At 49.3% G+C, this 18,723-nt stretch overlaps 1 protein-coding gene across 1 annotated transcript; it reads left to right on the top strand.

The window, feature by feature from the left end:
* Positions 1–1,713: 1,713 nt before the first annotated feature.
* On the top strand, positions 1,714–17,240 carry CCDC92B (coiled-coil domain containing 92B; the record flags this gene model as incomplete). The annotated part of the gene is made up of 3 exons (XM_080713984.1): positions 1,714–1,843; positions 13,954–14,001; positions 16,759–17,240. The coding sequence occupies 3 exons, from the start codon at positions 1,714–1,716 to the stop codon at positions 17,238–17,240; spliced, it is 660 nt and encodes a 219-aa protein (XP_080570110.1).
* Positions 17,241–18,723: the final 1,483 nt, after the last annotated feature.

Raw genomic sequence — 18,723 nt, forward strand, 5'->3', positions numbered from 1 at the left:
GTAGCTTGGAGGTAGAGTGCTCCTGGGTTCCATCCCCAGTACCGCCAAAAAAAAAAAAAAAAAAAAAAAAGCCAGGCATGGTGGCACAAACTTGTAATCCCGGTACTTGGGAGGCTGAGATAGGAGGATCGCAGGTTCGAGGACAGCCTCAGCAAGTAGTGAGACACTTATCAACCTAGCAAGACATTCTTTCCAAATAAGATTGGGATGAGGGTAGAGCTTGAAGGTAGAATGCCTCTGAGTTCCATCCCCAGTACCACACACACAATAAAAAAAAAAAAATTGGAGAGCCAGGCGTGGTGGCAGACACTTGTAATCCCAGCACTTGGGAGGCAGAGACAGGAGGATCGCGGTTCGCGGACAGCCTCAGTTACTTAGTGAGGCTCTCAGCAACTTAATGAGACCCTGTTTCCAAATAAAATAGAAAAGAGGTCTGGGAGTGTAACTCAAAGGTAGAAAGCCTCTGGGTTCCATCTCCAACACCACCAAAAGAAAAAAAAAATGGACTGGGTGTAGCTCTGAGGTAGAATGACCATAGGTTCAATCCCAGCACCACAAAAATAAAAATAAAGTATCCGGGAATGGTAGCGCACACTTGTAATCCCAGCACTCAGGAGGCTGAGACTGGAGGATCACAGTTCCTGGACAGCTACTTAGTGAGGCCCTCTGCAACTTAGTGAGACCTTGTTTCAAAATAAAGAATAGCCGGGCGTGGTGGCGCACGCTTGTAATCCCCGCGCTTGGGAGGCGGAGACAGGAGGATCGCGCAGGTTCGAAGCCAGCCGCGCGCGCTGGCTTAGGAGACCCTGTTTCCAAATAAAAATGTAAAAATAGGTCTGGGAGTGTAGCCCAGAGGTAGAAGGGCTTCCAGGAACCCCAGTACCACCAAAAAAATAAATAAATAAATAAATAAAGAATAAACAATAGGGCAAGGGGTGTAGCTCAGAGGTGGAATGCCCCTGGGTTCCATCACACACACACACACACACACACACACACACACACACACACACACACACACACACACCTCTATCACCTATATTCAGCCCAAAGAATTAGTGTTACTAAAACGTTCATCAGATCTTCCTCCTCCACGACTTGGAGGAGCCCGGAGCTGTGGATCAAGGCAGAGAGAGAATGGAGCTGAGGTGGGGAGGGTTGCGCTCAGAACAGTCTTGCAGCTTTGCTAGCTGAGGCCATCCTGCAGCTGAGATGTCTGTGGGCTGTCAGAGCTGGGAGAGACCAGGGTTCATCCTGTCTGCGGCACCTTCATTTTCCCTATGGGAAAACTGAGAGCCCAGAGGGAGAGGGCTACCCCAAGTCACACAGCAGCTGGGACCCCCATGTTCTCTCTTTTTCTGACTTTACTTTTCCATTTATTTTCCTCTAAGAATTAGAAGAGCCTAAGGTTACATGGGAGCAGGAGACTGAAGCCTTGAGACCCTAGTTGTTTATGGGAATTGCTGTTAATGGAAATTCTGTTAAATGGGAATGACTATACTTTCCTGCCGGCACACCCCCTTGTTTATGCAATTTGAATGGGTCAGTAGAGGGGAAATGCCGATGGTACCAGAATCTTGGCCTGAAGGCACAAGGACTCAGAAGGGAGAAGATGATGGTGATGAGGGACTTGAGGGTGGGGCAGGGCAGGCATCTTAAAAGCTGTGGGTTCACCTGTGCTCCTCCCCAGGTGGGGCCCTGGCCTGAGTTGCCATGGATACCATGTCCCTGGAGCATCAGATCCAGAGCGTGCAGCGCCACATCAGCTTCCTGAAGAAGGAGCAGATGACCCTGCTCAGAGACCTGCACCTGGAAATCCTGAGGCTGCAGAAGCGCTGCTCAGGTGCGGCCTGGGGACGGCGGGAGGGCGGGCGGGTGGGTGAGCATAGCAGCAGTGTTATCTCTGGTGGGGTGCCGGGCGGGAGACCACAAACCTGGTATCATCCTATCACCTCTTTTTCTGAAAAAGAAAGCTGAGATTTGAGGTAAAATTTTCAGGTTAGGGTTCTGGTGAGGATGTGGGGGGGAAGTATGGGAAACAGTTCCTGGGGACGCCTGTCCCTTTGAGTCACTGTTTACTGAGTACTTCCCCACCTTCAAGAAACTCTGGATTCAGCTGGGGGGAGACACATACCAATGGATGATATTAGAATACAACAGAGGAAGCCGGGCGTGGTGGCGCACGCTTGTAATCCCCGTGCTTGGAAGGCTGAGACAGGAGGATGACACAGGTTCGAAGCCAGCCTCAGCTACTGAATGAGGCTGTCAGCAACTGTGAGACCCTGTTTCCAAATAAAATATAAAATAGGTCTGGGAGTATAGCCTGGAGGTAGAAAGCCTCTGGGTTCCACCCCCAGTACCACCAAAAAAAAAAAAAGAATACATCAGAGGAAGCCAGGTGTGGCGGTGCACGTTTGTAATCCCAGCATTTGGGAGGTTGAGATAGGAGGGTCGCGGTTCGCAGACAGCCTCAGCTACTTAGTGAGGCCCTTTGCAACTCAGTGAGATCCTGTTCCAAAATAAAGAATAGAAAATAGGTCTGGAAGTGTAACTTGAAGGTAGAAATGCCCCTGAGTTCCATCCCCATTACTAGGAAAAAAATAAAAAAGGCCGGGCGTGGTGGCGCACGCTTGTAATCCCCGCGCTTGGGAGGCGGAGACAGGAGGATCGCGCAGGTTCGAAGCCAGCCGTGCTGGCGTAAGAGACCCTGTTTCAAAAATATAAAATAGGTCTGGGAGTGTAGCCCGGAGGAAGGAGGGCTTCCAGGAACCCCAGTACCACCAAAATAAATAAATAAATAAATAAATAAATAAAAAATAAAAAAGAATACAGCAGAGGAGCCAGGCACTGTGGCACACACCTGTAATCCCAGTACATGGGAGGCTGAAACAGGAGAATCGCAGGTTTGTAGGCAGCTTCAGCAACTTAGTGAGGCCCTCTGCAACCTACTGAGACCCTATTTCAAAATAAAGAATAAAAAGCCGGGCGTGGTGGTGCACGCCTGTAACCCCCGCACTTGGGAGGCTGAGACAGGAGGATCGCACAGGTTCGAAGCCAGCCTCAGCTACTTAGGCTCTCAGCAACTTAGTGAGACCCTGTTTCCAAAAAAAATATAAAATGGATCTGGGAGTATAGCCCGGAGGTAGAAACCCTCTGGGTTCCACCCCCAGTACCACCAAAAAAATGAAGAAGAAGAAGAAGAAGAAGAAGAAGAAGAAGAAGAAGAAGAAGAAGAAGAGGAGGAGGAGGAGGAGGAGGAGGAGGAGGAGGAGGAGGAGGAGGAGGAGGAGGAGGAGGAAGAGGTGGTAGTAGTAGAGGAGGAGGAGGAGGAGGAGGAAGAAAAGGAAGGAAGGAAGGAAGGAAAGAAAGAAAGAAAGAAAAAAATAAGGCTGGGGGTTTAGCTTGGAGTTAGAAGGCCCCTAGGCTCAATCCCCAGTACCAAAATAAATAACAAACAAACAAACAAACAAGCAAATAGCAGAGGGTAAGGCTGGAGGTATAACTCAGTGGTAGAGTGCTTCCATAGTATATATGAAGTCCTGGGTTCAATCACCATCACCCCCTACCCCCCAAATATATGTAAGAGCAGAGGGCTAGGACTGTAGCTCAGTGGTAGAGCACTTACCTAGCATGCGTGAGGCCCTGGGTTCAATCCCCAGCACTACAAAATCCCAGTACCACCAAAAAAAAAGTGTGTGTATATATATATATATGTATGTATGTATATGTAATAGGAAAAGGGTGGTAAAAAAAACATTCCAAGTGGAGAGAGCAGCATAGCAAAGGCCAGAAAAAACAAAGCCCAATACTCATGTATAGTTGTTTGACGAGATAAAGGTGAGTGGTGAGAAGCCTGGTCAGAGTCGCTCACGTGGTTGGAGACCTCGACAACACCAGCACCCGGCGGAGCACTGCCTGTCCTCCTGGATAGAGGGAGAGCCACTGAAGGTGTCTGAGCTCCACCAGCATTATGCCACATTAAGAAACTCAATGTGAAGCCAGGTGTGGTGGCGCACACCTGTAATCCCAGTACTTGGGAGGCTGAGGCAGGAGGACCATAGGTTCAAGGACAGCCTCGGCAAGTAGTGAGACTCTCAGCAACCTACCAAGACTCTATTTAAAAATAATACTTAAAGCTGGGCGTGGTGGTGCAACCTATTTTTATATTTTATTTGGAAACAGGGTCTCTTAAGCCAGCAAGGCTGGCTTTGAACCTGCTCGATCCTCCTGTCTCTGCCTCCCAAGTGCGGAGATTACAAGCGTGCGCCACCACGCCCGGTTTATTTTATTTTATTTTGATACTGAAGATTGAGCCCAGGAGTATTCTGCCTCTGATTTTCACTCCCAACCTTTTTTTTTTTTTTTTTTTTTTTTTTTTTTGGTGGTGGTACTGGGGTTCCTGGAAGCCCTTCTACCTCCGGGCTACACTCCCAGACCTATTTTATATTTTTGAAACAGGGTCTCTTACGCCAGCGCGGCTGGCTTCGAACCTGTGCGATCCTCCTGTCTCTGCCTCCTAAGCGCGGGGATTACAAGCGTGCGCCACCACGCCCGGTCTCCCAACCTATTTTTTATTTGGAAACAGGGTCTCATTCATGTATGATGGTCCACACTTGTAATCCCAGTACTTGAAAGTTTGAGACAGGAGCCGGATGTGGTGGTGCACACTTGTAATCTCAACATTTGGGGGACTGAGGCAAGAGGACTGTGGTTCGCAGACAGCCGCATCTACTACTCAGTGAGGCCATTCACAACTCAGTGAGACCCAGTTTCAAAATAAAGAATAAAAAGCCAGGAGTGGTGGCACACACTTGTAATCCCAGCATTCGGGAGGCTGAGACTGGAGGATCGAGGTTCACAGACAGCCTCAGCTACTTAGTGAGGCCCTCCGCAACTTAGTGAGACCCTGTTTCAAAATAAAGAATAAAAACTAGGGCAGGGGGTGTGGCTCAGAAGTCAAATGCCCCTGGGTTCCATCCCCAGACAAGGAAGGAAGGAAGGAAGGAGGCTAGGGATGTAGCTCGGAAGTAGAATGCCCCTGGGTCCCATCTCCAATACTCCCCTCCCCCCCAAAATAAGAAAGGTTGAGACAGGAGAATTAGAGGTTTGAGAACAGCCTCAGCAAGCAATGAGACTATCATCAACCTAGTGAGACCCTGTTTCAAAATAAAAATTTAATTTTGAAATTTTATGCGTGGTGGTGCATGCTTATAATCTCAGCATTTTGGAGGCTTAGACAGGAGAATTGCAGTTTGCGGACAGCCTTAGCTGCTTAGTAAGTCCCTCTGCAACTCAGTGAGACCCTGTTTCAAAATAAAGAATAGATAATAGGGCTGGGGGTGTAGCTCAGATGTAGAATGTCCCTGGGTTCAATCCCCAGTACTGCTAAATATATATATATATATATATATATATATATATATATATATATTTGAGGGCTGAGAGTGTAGCTCAGAGGTAGTGTACTCCTAGGTTCAATCTTCAGTACCAACCAAAAAAAAAAAAAAAATCAAGGGAGAAGCACTAAGTTGCTGTGAGCCTTACTAGGATGCTTAGGCTAGCTTTGAAACTGCTATCCTCCTGTCTCAGCCTCTCAAGTACTGAAATTACAGGTGTATACCATCATGCCTGGTCCCAACTTCTTTATTGCAGAAGTGGGTAAACTGAGGCCCAAAGAAAAATCACACGATGTGTTAGTAGCCAAGCCAAGATTAGAACCCAAAGCTGCGGACTCCCAGTCCTACATGCCTCTGCAGCTTTCTAGATAGTCTTTACCTCCACAATGCCCAGCTCTACCTGTCTTCCAACCCCTCTCCATGGGAGACTCCCCACTTCCCAGGATAAAGTGAGGCCTACCTATCGGTGACCTACCTGTCTTCTCACAGTGTGGCAGATGCCAGCAGTCCTGACACTCAGCCACCATAGCCTCCTGCTCCACATACAGGTCCATCTGCTAGACTCCAAGGCCAGGCTCTCCACAATCTCCCCCAGAGACCAGATGGCAGCAGAGCAGCTGAGGCAGGGATGACCCACGAGGACTGATGGCCCATCAGTCCTGCCTGATGGAATTTTTTATTGCAATAACAACATTAGGAAAAAAAATGAGGGAGCCGGGCGTGGTGGGGCACGCTTGTAATCCCAGCAATTGGGAGGCTGAAACCGGAGGATCGCGGTTCGCGGACAGCCTCAGCTACTTAGTGAGGCCCTCTGCAACTTAGCGAGACCCTGTTTCAAAATAAAGAATAAAAATAGGGCAGGGAGTGTGGCTCAGAGGTCAGATGCCCCTGGGTTCCATCCCCAGACCACCACCCCAAAAAAAAAGAGAGAGAGAAAAGAAAGCGAAAAACAAGGATTTCTAAGACCTTCCAGCAGTTTCTTTAATTTCTTCTTTACCCTAATTCTGAGGACCTGGGAGTTCCACCCTGGACACAGGCCAAGATCCCAAGTAATTGTCACTGACAGGAACAGAGGGCCCTCTGCCCTCACCACTCTTCTTGGATGGCCACGGGCCTGCAGCCTCTTGATTATTGATTAAAGAAGATAAAAATAACCCAAGGCTTGGCTAGAACAGCCACTTTGGGGCTCAAATGACTAAATAAAGCTGTTCATCCAGGGCAGAGGTGCTGAGGAGAAGGAAGAACAAAAAAGAAGATGGGGTGGAATTAGAAAGGGACTCAAAGCCGGGCGTGGTGGGGCACGCTTGTAATCCCAGCATTCGGGAGGCTGAGACCGGAGGATCGCGGTTCGCAGACAGCCTCAGCTACTTAGTGAGGCCCTCTGCAACTCAGTGAGACCCGGTTTCAAAATAAAGAATAAAAATAGGGTAGGGGGTGTAGCTCGGAGGTCAAATGCCCCTGGGTTCCATCCCCAGACCCGCCAAAAAAAAAAAAAAAGAGGGCTCAGCCAGGGCGTGGTGGAGCATGCCTTTAAGCCCAATACTTGGAAGGGTGAAAACAGGACAGGAGGATTATAGGTTTGAGGCCAGCCTCAGTTACTTAACAAGGCCTTCAGCAATTTAGTGAGACTCTTTCAAAACTAATAAAATAAGGCTTAGCCAAGTGTGGTGGTACATGTTTGTAATCCCAGAATTTGGGAGGCTGAGACCAGAGGATCATGGTTTGCGGACAGCCTCAGCTACTTAGTGAGAAACTCTTCAATTTAGTGAGACCTTGTTTCAAAATAAAGAATAAAAAAAGCCGGGCGTGGTGGTGCACGCTTGTAATCCCAGCATTCGGGAAGCTAAAACCGGAGGATCGTGGTTCGCAGACAGCCTCAGCTACTTAGTGAGACCCTCTGCAACTCAGTGAGACCTGGTTTCAAAATAAAGAATAAAAAATAGGGCAGGGGGGGGGGTAGCTCGGAGGTCAAATGCCCCTGGGTTCCATCCCCAGACCCGCAAAATAAATAAATAAATAAATAAATAAAAAATAGGATTGGGGTGTAGCTCAGAGGTTGAATGTCCCTGGTTTCCATCCCCAGTACCCAAAAAAAAAAAATAGGGCTTGAGGTGTAGCTCAGTACCACACACACCTAGACCCAAAGACTAGGAAGGGGTAGGGAAGAGAGGAGCTGGTGCTGGTTGGAGGCAGGGGCCAGGCTGCCTGGAAACGCAGGTGCAGATGGCTAAATGAAGGGGTTTGTGAGGTAGTGGGTGTGTTCTGAGCTGGCTGGGGGATTACAAGACCTGCTCCTCCTGCTGTGCCCTCAGCCCCAGCCTAGCCTAGCCCAAGCAGTGGTAAAATACACCTGTAGCCCTTTGTATGTGTGTAAGGGGAGTACTGGAGATTGAATCCAGGGTGTTCAATCTCTGAGCTACACCCCCAAGCCCTTTTTATTTTTATTTTGTGTATCTTAGTACTAGGGATTGAACCCAGAGATATTCCACCTCTGAGCTATACCCCAGCCCTATTTTATTTTTTTATTTTGAAACAGGGTCTCACTGAGTTTTAGAGACTGTCTGTGAAGCTTTGGTCCTCCTGTCTCAGCCTCCCAAGAATTGGGATTACAGGTGTGTGCCACCAAAACCAACTTATTTTTATTTTGAAATAGGGACTCACTAAGTTGATGAGAGTCTCAGTACTTACTAAGGCTGTCCTTTTTTTCTTTCTTTCTTTTTTTGGATGGTACTGGGATGGAACCCAGGGGCTTTCTACCTCCGGGCTATACTCCCAGACCTGTTTTATATTTTTTGTATTTGGAAACAGGGTCTCACTAAGTTGCTGAGAGCCTCACTAAGTAGCTGAGACTGGCTTTGAACCTGTGTGATCCTCCTGTCTCAGCCTTCCAAACGCAGGCATTACAAGCATGCGCCACCACAGCCAGCTACTAAGGCTGTCCTTGAACCTATGATCCTCCTGTCTCTGCCTCCCAAGGCCTGGGATTACAGGCTTCCACCCCCATGGCCAGCTCTGCCCGAGTCCTCTTGAGCTCTGATGGAGTTGGAAGATAGGAAATGGGGCAGAAAAATGATCAAGCTCAGCTGAGTTGAGAAATGGGACATTTTGTGCACTAAAGAATAGGGACACTGGCCAGGCGTGGTGGCGCACACTTGTAGGATGCCCTGGGATCAATCCCCAGTACCACCAAAAATAAATGAGCCAGGTGTGGTGGCACATGCTTGCAGTCTCAGCATTCAGGAGGCTGAGACTAGAGGATTGTGGTTCACAGACAGCCTCAGCTACTTAGTGAGGTCCTCTGCAACTCAATGAGACCCTGCTTCAAAAATAAAGAATAAAAGCCTGGCACGGTGGTGCATGCTTGTAATCCCCGCGCTTGGGAGGCTGAGACAGGAGGATCACACTGGTTCAAAGCCAGCCTCAGCTACTTAGTGAGGCTCTCAGCAGCTTAGTGAGACCCTGTTTCCAAATAAAAATATAAAATAGGCCTGGGAGTATAGCCCAGAGGTAGAAAGCCTCTGGGTTCCACCTCTAGTACCACAAAAATTAAATAAATAAATAAATAAATAAATAAATAAATAAATAAATAAAAAGAATAAAGCTGGTGTGGTGGCACATGCTTGTAATTCCAGCATTTGGGAGGCTGAGAAAGGAAAATTGCAGGTTTGAAAACAGGGAACGCCTCAGTTATTTCGGCCCTTTGCAACTCATTGAGACCTTGTTTCAAAATAAAGAATAAAAAATAGGACTGGGAGTATAGCTTGGAGGTAGAATGCCCCTGGGTTCCATCTCCAGTACTGCAAAATAAATAAATAAATAAATAAATACCACAAAATTATTTTAATATTTATTTATTTATTTATTTTGGTGGTGCTGGAGTTCCTGGAAACCCTTCTACCTCTGGGCTACACTCCTAGACACCTATTTTTTTATATATATTTTTTTATTTGGAAACAGGGTCTCTTAAGCCAGCAAGGCTGGCTTCGAAACTGTGCGATCCTCCTGTCTCCGCCTCCCAAGTGTGGGGATTACAAGCGTGTGCCACCATGCTCGGCAAATTTTTATTTTTTATTTTTTACAGAACCGATAGACATTCTACCTCTGAGCTACACCTCCAGCCCTATATTTTATTCTTTAATTTGAAACAGGATCTCACTAAATTGTGGAGGGCCTTAGTAGCTGAGGCTGGCCATGAACATGTGATCCTCCTGTCTCAGCCTTCCAAATACTTGTGGGATTATAAGCATGGGCCTTCATGCCCGACTTTTTTTTTTTTTTTTTTTTTTTTTTTTGCAGTTCTAGGGATGGAACCCTGGGCATCCTACCTCCGAGCTACACCCCCAGTCCTATTTTTCATTCTTTATTTTGAAACAGGTCCTCACTAAGTAACTGAGGCTGTCTGCAAACCGTGATCCTCCTCTCAGCCCCCCAAATGCTGGGATTACCAGCATGTGCCACCATGCCTGGCTTCCAACCCTAGTTTTTAAAATTGTTTGTTTGTTTGTTTGTTTGTTTGTTTGTTTGTTTTGCAGTACTGGGAAAGGAACACATGGGCATTCTACCTTCGAGTTACACCCCAGCCCAATTTTTTTAGTCTTATTTTGAAACAGGGTCTCACTGAGTTGCAAAAGGCCTCACTAAGTAGTAGCTGAGGCTGTCCGCGAACCGCGATCCTCCCGTCTCAGCCTCCCGAATGCTGTGTTATTCTTTATTTTGAAACGGGATCTCAGCCAGGCGTAGTGGCGCACAATTGTAATCCAGCATTCGGGAGGCTGAGACCGGAGGATTGAGGTCACAGACAGCCTCAGCTACTTAGTGAGGACCTTTGCAACTCAGTGAGACCTGGTTTCAAAATAAAGAATAAGAAAATCGGGCTGGGGGTGCAGCTCAAAGGTAGAATGTCCTTGAGTTCCATCCCCAGTACCACACACACAAAAAAATACAGGATCTCACTAAATTGAGGGCCTTACTAAGTAGCCAAGGCTAGCCTCAAACCTGTAATCTTCCTGTTTCAGCCTCCTAAGTACTGGGATTACAAGTGAGCAACCACCATGCTCGGCAAATTTTTTTTTTTTTTTTTTTTTGGTGGTACTGGGGTTCCTGGAAGCCCTTCTTCCTCCGGGCTACACTCCCAGACCTATTTTATACTTTTTTTTATTTTTGGAAACAGGATGTCTTAAGCCAGCATGGCTGACTTCGAACCTGCGTGATCCTCCTGTCTCTGCCTCCCAAGCAGGGGGTGGGGGTGGGGGGGTATTACAAGCATGCGCCACCAAGCCCGCAGCCCGGTGGCAAAATATTTTTTTTTTTAATTTAAAAAACCGGGCGTGGTGGCGCACGCTTATAATCGTAGCATTCAGGAGGCTGAGACAGGAGAACTGCAGTTTGTGGACAGCCTCAGCTACTTAGCGAGGCCCTTTACAACTCTGTGAGACCCTATTTCAAAATAAAGACTTAAAATAGGGCTGGGTGGATACAGGCATGATGGGGCATGCTTGTAATCCCAGCATCTGGGAGGCTGAGACTGGAGGATCGCAGTTCAGGGACAGCCTCAGCTATTTAGTGAGGCCCTTCGCAATTTAGTGAGACTCTGTTTCAAAATAAAGAATAAAAAATAGGGCAGGGGGTGTAGCTTGGAGGTCGAATGCCCCTGGGTTCCATCCCCAGTATCAAGGGGGAAAAAAGGGAAAAAATTCAAAAAGACAAAACAAAAAGTGCTATGGTGAGCTCAGAAGTAGAATGTCACTAAGTACAATTCCCAGTATCAAGGGAGGGGGGATTAATTTGTAGGGCATGATGGCACACACCTATAATTTCAGAACTCCCGAAGACTAAGACAGATCACAGGTTCAAGACCAGCCTCAGCAAATTAGCAAGACTCTCAGGAACTTAGAGGGACCCTGTTTTACAACAAAAATAAAGGCCGAGCTGTGTGGTAATATATGCTTGTAATCCCAGCATTTGGGAGGCTGAGACAGGAGGGTCATGAATCATGGACAGCCTCAGGTACTACTTAGTGAGGCCCTTTTCAACTCAGGGAGACCTTGTTTCAAAATAAAGAATAAAGCCAGGCGTGGTGGCACACGCTTGTAATCCCAGTGCTTGGGAGGCTGAGACAGGAGGATCACACAGGTCCAAAGCCAGCCTCAGCTACTCAGTGAGGCTCTCAGCAACTTAGTGAGACCCTGTTTCCAAATAAAATATAATATAGCTCAGAGGTAGAAAGCCTCTGGGTTCCACCCCTAGTACAACCAAGAAAGAAAGGAAGGAAGGAAAGAAAAGAAAAGAAAAGAAAAAAAGAAATCCAGGCATGATGATGCATGCTAGTAATCCCAGCATTTAAGAGGCTGAAACAGGAGGATCACAGTTTGAGGACAGCCTCAAAATAAGAATAACAAGCTGGGCGTGGTGGTGCATGCTTGTAATCCCAGCATTCGGGAGGCTGAGACCAGAGGATTGAGGTTCACTGACAGCCTCAGCTACTTAGTGAGGCCCTCCACAACTCAGTGAGACCCTGCTTCAAAATAAAGAATAAAAAATTGGGCAGGGGGTGTAGCTCGGAGGTCGAATGCCCCTGGGTTCCATTCCCAGACCCGCAAAAAATAAAATAAAGAATAACAGCCAGGCGTGGTGGCACATGCTTGTAATCCCAGCATTTGGGAGGCGGAGACAGGAGGATCGAAGTTGGAGGATAGCCTCAGCTACTACTTAATGAGGCCCTTTACAACTCAGTGAGACCCTGTTTCAAAAATAAAGAATAGCCGGGCGTGGTGGCACACGCTTGTAATCCCTACGCTTGGGAGGCTGAGACAGGAGGATCTCACAGGTTCGAAGCCAGACTCCGCTGGCATAAGAGACCCTGCTTCCAAATAAAATATAAAATAAGTCTGGGAGTGTAGCCCGGAGGTAGAAGGCCCCTGGGTTCCATCCCCAGTACCACAAAAAAAAGAAAGAAAGAAAGAAAGAAAGAAGAAAGCAAGCAAGCAAGCATAAAAAAATAGGGCTGGGGCAGGGGTGTAGCTCAGAGGTAGAATGTCCCTGGGTTCCATTCCTAGTACAGCAAAAATAAAAAATAAAAAATAAAAAAAGAATAAAAGATAGGGCAAAAGGCGTAGCTCTGAGGTCAAATGCCCTTGGATTCAATCTCCAGTACCCCCAAAAAATTAAAAGTAAAAAGAGGACTTGCAGCTGCAGATGCAACTCGGTGGTAGAGCGCTTGCCTAGTATGTGCAAAGCCCTGGGTTTAACCCCAGCACGGAATAAATAAAAAAAAGTGGGGACTAGAAGGACAGCCAGGGGAGGGGGAGTAGCCGCACTAGCACCGGATCCCAGCACCAGTGTGCCCTTGGCCCAACCTTGGCTGTGGAGCTCCGCCCCGCCCCGCCCCTCAGCTGCAAGCCTAATCTACAATGCAGCTCCCGTCGCTAGGTGGCGCTGTCCTCCGAGGAGCCTCTCCGAAGTGGGGCCTGGAAAGGAGCAGTGCCAATCTCCAGATAGTAACACAAACATTGCAGTACTGTCTTAAAGTAATAAAAGGCAGGTGTGCAGGTTAGCAAATAGCCACTCCTACTTTCCTCGCCCTAAGAGGCTCTGGGCACTCCCGCTCTATCAGCAGAGCTCTGATAAGCAAAAAGCCTCATTCAGTTAGGGTCCTGGGAACTGCTCTTTGGTTGGTATGATCAGCCCCAGAAAGCACGAATACGTCCCCAGCCCCAGCCCCAGCCCGAAAACAATGGGAAAACAATGCGTTTATTCTCAAACCCAGGCATGAAGCCTACACTGGAAAGATCCCCACTTGAAATCTAGCCTGCCAAGCATGGGACTGCCCAGACCACGTTTCTTCCTCTTGTTGGCTGCAGTAAAATATGCACAGGGGGTGGTTTCCAAGCGCCCTTCTTGCTTCTTTTCTAAGCTGTGATTCCCTGATGTCTGTCCCCCCCCACTTTTTTTTTTTTTTTTTTTTTTTTTTTTTTTTTTTTTGGTGGTAGAGGTTGAACCCGGGGCATTCTACCTCGGAGCTACACCCCCAGCCCTACTGTATGTTTATTTTGTTTTTTGATTTTTTAATTTTTTTTTTTTTTTTTTTTTTTTTTTTGTGGTACTGGGGTTCCTGGAAGCCCTTCTACCTCCGGGCTCCACTCCCAGACCTATTTTTACATTTTTATTTGGAAACAGGGTCTCCTAAGCCAGCGTGCGCCGCTGGCTTCGAACCTGCGCGATCCTCCTGTCTCTGCCTCCCAAGCGCGGGGATTACAAGCGTGCGCCACCACGCCCAACTTGAGACCCTGTTTCAAAATAATAGGGCTGGGGGTGTAGCTTGGAGATAGACTGCCCCGAGTTCCATCCCCTCCCCAGTACCACAAAAAAAAGAAAGAAAGAAAGAAAGAAAGAAAGAAAGAAAGAAAGAAAGAAAACAGGTTGATGAGTCTCACTACTTGCTGAGGCTGTCCTTGAACCTGTGAGCTCCAGTCTCAGCCTCCTAAGTACTAGGATTACAGACACAGGCTTTAGTCTCCACACCTGGCTATAGCCTGCTTTTTCTTTTCTCTTTTCCTAGAACTGACTCATGACCTGGAGATGAGAGAGGTTCAATGTCACCAGCAAGGTAAGAAGGATGGCTGGTTGGAAGTGCCATGAGGCCTGCTAGGTCAAGGCTCCCCCAACTTTTCCAACCTTTGGTAGAACCGATGCCCGCCCTCTCTGTCCCCAGCTTAGACTTGGTGAGCAGAGTGCAGGACGCCAGCCCAACTGCCTATTCAGCTGAGCCACCACATGCTGTGGGTGGCTGCAGTGCCTCACACAGCACCTGTTCCAAGTGAGAGAAGGAAGCAGGAAGGTGCTCTGGCTCACCCAGCCCTCTTGGTTCCTTGCTGGGACTCGCTTCCCAGTGCTTCCGTCCTTGAACAAGCGACCCCGCTGTCCATATCCACACCTGGCAAGATGTTGAATGTCATGATATGACACCTTGGCAGTATGGGGTCCTGGGTTTCAAGGTCTACATGAAGACACCCACGTTAGCAAATCATTTATTTACAAAATATTTAAGCTGGGTGTGGTGGTGCAAGCTTGTAATCCCAGCATTTGGGAGGCTGAGACCAGAGGATCACCATTCTCGGACAGCCTCAGCTACTTAGCGAGGGGCCCTTTCCAACTCAGTTAGACCCTGTTTCAAAATAAAGAATAAAAATAGGGCTAGGGGTGTAGCTCAGAGGCAGAATGCCCCTGGGTTCCATCCCTAGTAATGCAAAAAAAAAAAAAAAAAAGATTGAGTGCCATTGTAGCAATTCCACTCAAACATTTTTTACAAAATATTTATTTACTCAGTAATTAATGGGATAGTGAGTATAGAGTTTCAGTTTTGCAAGATGGAAAAAGTTCTAGAGACATGCCCCTCAGTGTACTCCCAGTGGTCCCAACTCCTTGGGACATAGAGGTGGTAAAAATCACTTGAACCCATGAGTTGAAGGCCAGCCTGGGCAATATATAATGAAAACGTGTGTGTGTGTGTGTGTGTGTGTGTGTGTGTGTGTGTGTGTGTGTGTGTGTTTACTGGGGATTGAACCCAGGGACATTTTATCTGAGCTATACCCCAAGTTCTTTTCATTTTTTTATTTTGAAACAGGGTCTCATTAGGTTACTGAGAGTCTTTCTACATTGTTGAGGCGGTCCTCGAACCTGCGATCCTCCTGTCTCAGCCTCCCAAGTACCTGGATTACAGGTATGTGCCACCATGCCCAGCTGACACCTTATCTTTATTTTTTTTATTTTTTGGTGGTACTGGGGTTCCTGGAAGCCCTTCTACCTTCTTTTTCCGGGCTACACTCCCAGACCTATTTTTTAACTTTTTTATATGGAAACTGGGTGTCTTAAGCCAGGGAGGCTGGCTCCGAACCAGAACCAGCGCAATCCTCCTGTCTCCTACTGTCTCCGCCTCCCAAGCGCGGGGATTACAAGCATGCGCCACCACGCCCGACACCTTATCTTTAAAAAATGATCTAGAGCTGGGCCTCAGCTACTTAGTGAGGCCCTCTGCAACTTAGTGAGACCCTGTTTTCAAAATAACGAATAAAAAATAGGGCTAGTGGTACAGCTCGTAGGCAGAATGCCCCTGGGTTCCATCTCTAGTACTGAAAAAAAAAAAAAGGAAAGGAAAATTGCCTGGGAAGATTGAAGCAGTACCAGTTCCCAAGTCCAGTCTCAGGGATTCTGACTCAAATAGTTATTGGTAGGACCCAGGAAATGGTATTTTTTAAAATCATCTGAAGCCAGCCAAGCTTGGTGGCACATGCTTGTAATCCCAATAATTGGGAAACTGAGACAGGAGGATTACAGGTTTGAAGCCAACCTTGGCAATTTAGGCCCTCCACAATTTAGTGACTCTAATGTTTCCAAATAATTTTTTTTTTTTTTTTTTTTTTTGCGGGTCTGGGGATGGAACCCAGAGTCATTTGACCTCTGAGCTACACCCCCCTGCTCTATTTTTTATTCTTTTTTTTTGAAACAGGGTCTCACTAAGTTGCGGAGGGCCTCACTAAGTAGCTGAGAATATCCTCAAACTGTGATCCTCTGGTCTCAGCCTCCCAAATGCTGGGATTACAAGTGTGCACCTCCATGCCTGGCAAGAAATAAAATCTGACTGGACGTGGTGGGGCACACTTGTAATACCAGTACTTGGGAGGCTGAGACAGAAGGGTCATAAGTTCATGGCCAACCTCAGTTACTTAATGAAGCCTTCTGTAACTTAGTGAGACCCTGTTTCAAAATAATGAAAAATAGGACTACGGGTATAGCTTGGAGGTAGAATACCCCTGGGTTCAATCTCCTTTCCGCAAAAATAAATAAATAAGTGTTGAGCTGGGGGTATAACTTGGAGGTAGAATGCCTCTTGGTTCAATTCCCCTCCCATACACACAAAATAAATAAAATAGGGCTGAGTAACTCGGAGATAAAACGTCTCTGGGTTTGCCGGGCATGGTGGCGCCCGCTTGTAATTCCTGCGCTTGGGAGGTTGAGCCAGGAGGATCGCACAGGTTCGAAGCCAGCCTCAGCTACTTAGTGAGGCTCTCAGCAACTTAGTGAGACCCTGTTTCCAAATAAAATATAAAAAAAAGGTCTGGGAGTATAGCCCGGAGGTAGAAAGCCTCTGGGTTCCACCCCCAGTACCCAAAAAAAAAAAAAAAAAAAAAAAAAAGTCTCTGGATTCAATCCCTAGTACAAAAAAATTACTTGTGAAATGAATACATGGTCAGATGGTCTGAAAGGTTTCAAGTCAACCCGGGAAACTTAGCGGGGAGGCCACTTAGGGGGAGGTGGGTCCTGAGCAGGGGCCTACCTGGGCCCTCCCCTCTCCTCTCCCTTGCAGAGGCGGCGTCCCGGGAGCTGGAGAGCCAGTGCCGCGCGCTGGAGTCGCAGGTGGCGGCGCGGGCGGCGGCCAACGCCGAGCTGCGGCGGGAGGTGGCGCGGCGCGAGGCGCTGGTGGCGGCGCTGCGCTGCAGCCTGCGCGCCGAGGAGCGCCGCTTCCTGGAGGAGCTGCGGCGCCGCAGCCACCGCGCCACCGTGCTGGGCACCGAGCTGCAGAAGCACACCGAGGCGGCCGCCTACCTCTCCTGCCAGCTGCACGCCGCGCGCCAGAGACTGCAGGCGCCGCGCCCCGGGCCCGCCGCCCCGCGGCCCCGCCGCCGCGCGCCCCGCCGCCGCGCGCCCGAGCCCGACGCCGACGCCATGCCCGACCCCGCGCTCTTCCTCTCCGCGCCGCGCCCGCCGCCGCAGGAGCCCCCGGGCCAGGGCGGGCCCCGGCCCCGGCCCCGCGGGAGCCCGCCCGCCGCGCCCGCCGGCCCCGAGTGAGCGCCTCGGCGCCCGCCCTCGCCGCCCCTGCCTTTTGTATTGCCCGGCGACCCCGAAGCTTCGAGCTCTCCACTCGCGGGCGAGCGATGGCACCTTTTGTGGAGGAGGACTTGCGGCACCGATCCTGATCTGGTCCCCACGCTGCCCCTGGAGGGGAAGGGACGAGGGACACGCCTGCCCCCGGAACGCCCACGGGCCTTCGCGGGGAGGGGAAGGCTGGGTGGTCGGCAGGAAGGAATGCAGAGCGCACCCGGCACCCCTGTGCCCTCCAGCGTCCCTGCCCGGTCTTCCCCATACCTGCTTAGCCTTCTCCCCCCCACTAGGCAAGGTGCGGGCTGGGGCGTCACTCCGAATCCACTGCCCCCTACCCCGTCGCCAGGTCCTTGCCGGTGAGCACTGAACAGTTTAGAACTTGCATCTTTCCGGAGCCCTTGGCGGGGCAAGTGCTACCTGGTAGAAATTGAACTTCTGAAGAGCAGCGCACACAGACCCTTAGAAAGAGTAACAGAATGGGCTTGGTGGCAGGACCTCGGCCCGGGTCTGCCAGGCAGGGCAGGAGCTGTGCCGGGGAAGTGAGGTGGGGCAGAGGTGAGCTGTGGCCAGGTGTTGGAAGGGCAGAGACTGCCTTTCCCCTTCAGGACTCTGCCCTAGGAGTCTTCCTGGTCCTGCTGTTGGTGCTAATCTTGCCCAGCTTCCTAAGCAGCCGGCTGCACCCAGTGGCAGGAAGGAGGCCTGGCTGCTTGGAAGCTAGTGATGGAAGGTTGGGTTTGCTGCACAGAATGTGGACCCCAACCCAGGGATGCTTCTAAGCCTACCCTTCGGTGCTGGACTGCGCCTATGGCCCCCCCTTTTTTTTTTCTCGTAGGAGTGGTGAGGTGCAACACAGAAGGCCCAGCTTACACACACACACACACACACACACACACACACACACACACACACACAACCAAAGCAGGAAGTGCTGTTTCAGTCCAGCTAATTGCCCCCAGCCCAGCCTGGAAGCCCCCCCACCCTGCCATCCATCCTGGCTTTCTTTATCATTGGAGTCCCAAGTGCCTGTGAGACCTTCCAGGGGCTGTCAAGAAGGACACCTGTCCCTCATTCAGACACCAGGTCCCTGCAGGTCCTGACTGGCTGAGGCCATACATTCTACAGGACACCTAGGGTTTGGGAGGTGAGCAGAGACAAGCTCCTCTCCCATCACTGTCCCTAGGAAGAAGAGGGGCAATCCCCGTTGTGTCCTCTTTTGCTAGAAATTACAGGGAGCAGAAGCTTGGCACGAAGCAGAAACCAGTTAGCACATTCCTGGCCTGGTCAGACACAGCCCTCTTCCAGCCCACCCTCCAGGACTGCTGAGGCCACTGAGCAATAATCACGCCTGTTCTGAGCTGTCCATTCCCTGGGAGTCAGTAGCAGAGCCGGGACCTTGCCCAGCCTAAAGCCTGCCGCCATCCCTCGTGCCCCATTGCGGTCCTCGTCTGCA

The sequence above is a fragment of the Muscardinus avellanarius genome (assembly GCF_963383645.1).
Source record: "Muscardinus avellanarius genome assembly, chromosome: 16".
NCBI lineage: Eukaryota > Metazoa > Chordata > Mammalia > Rodentia > Gliridae > Muscardinus > Muscardinus avellanarius.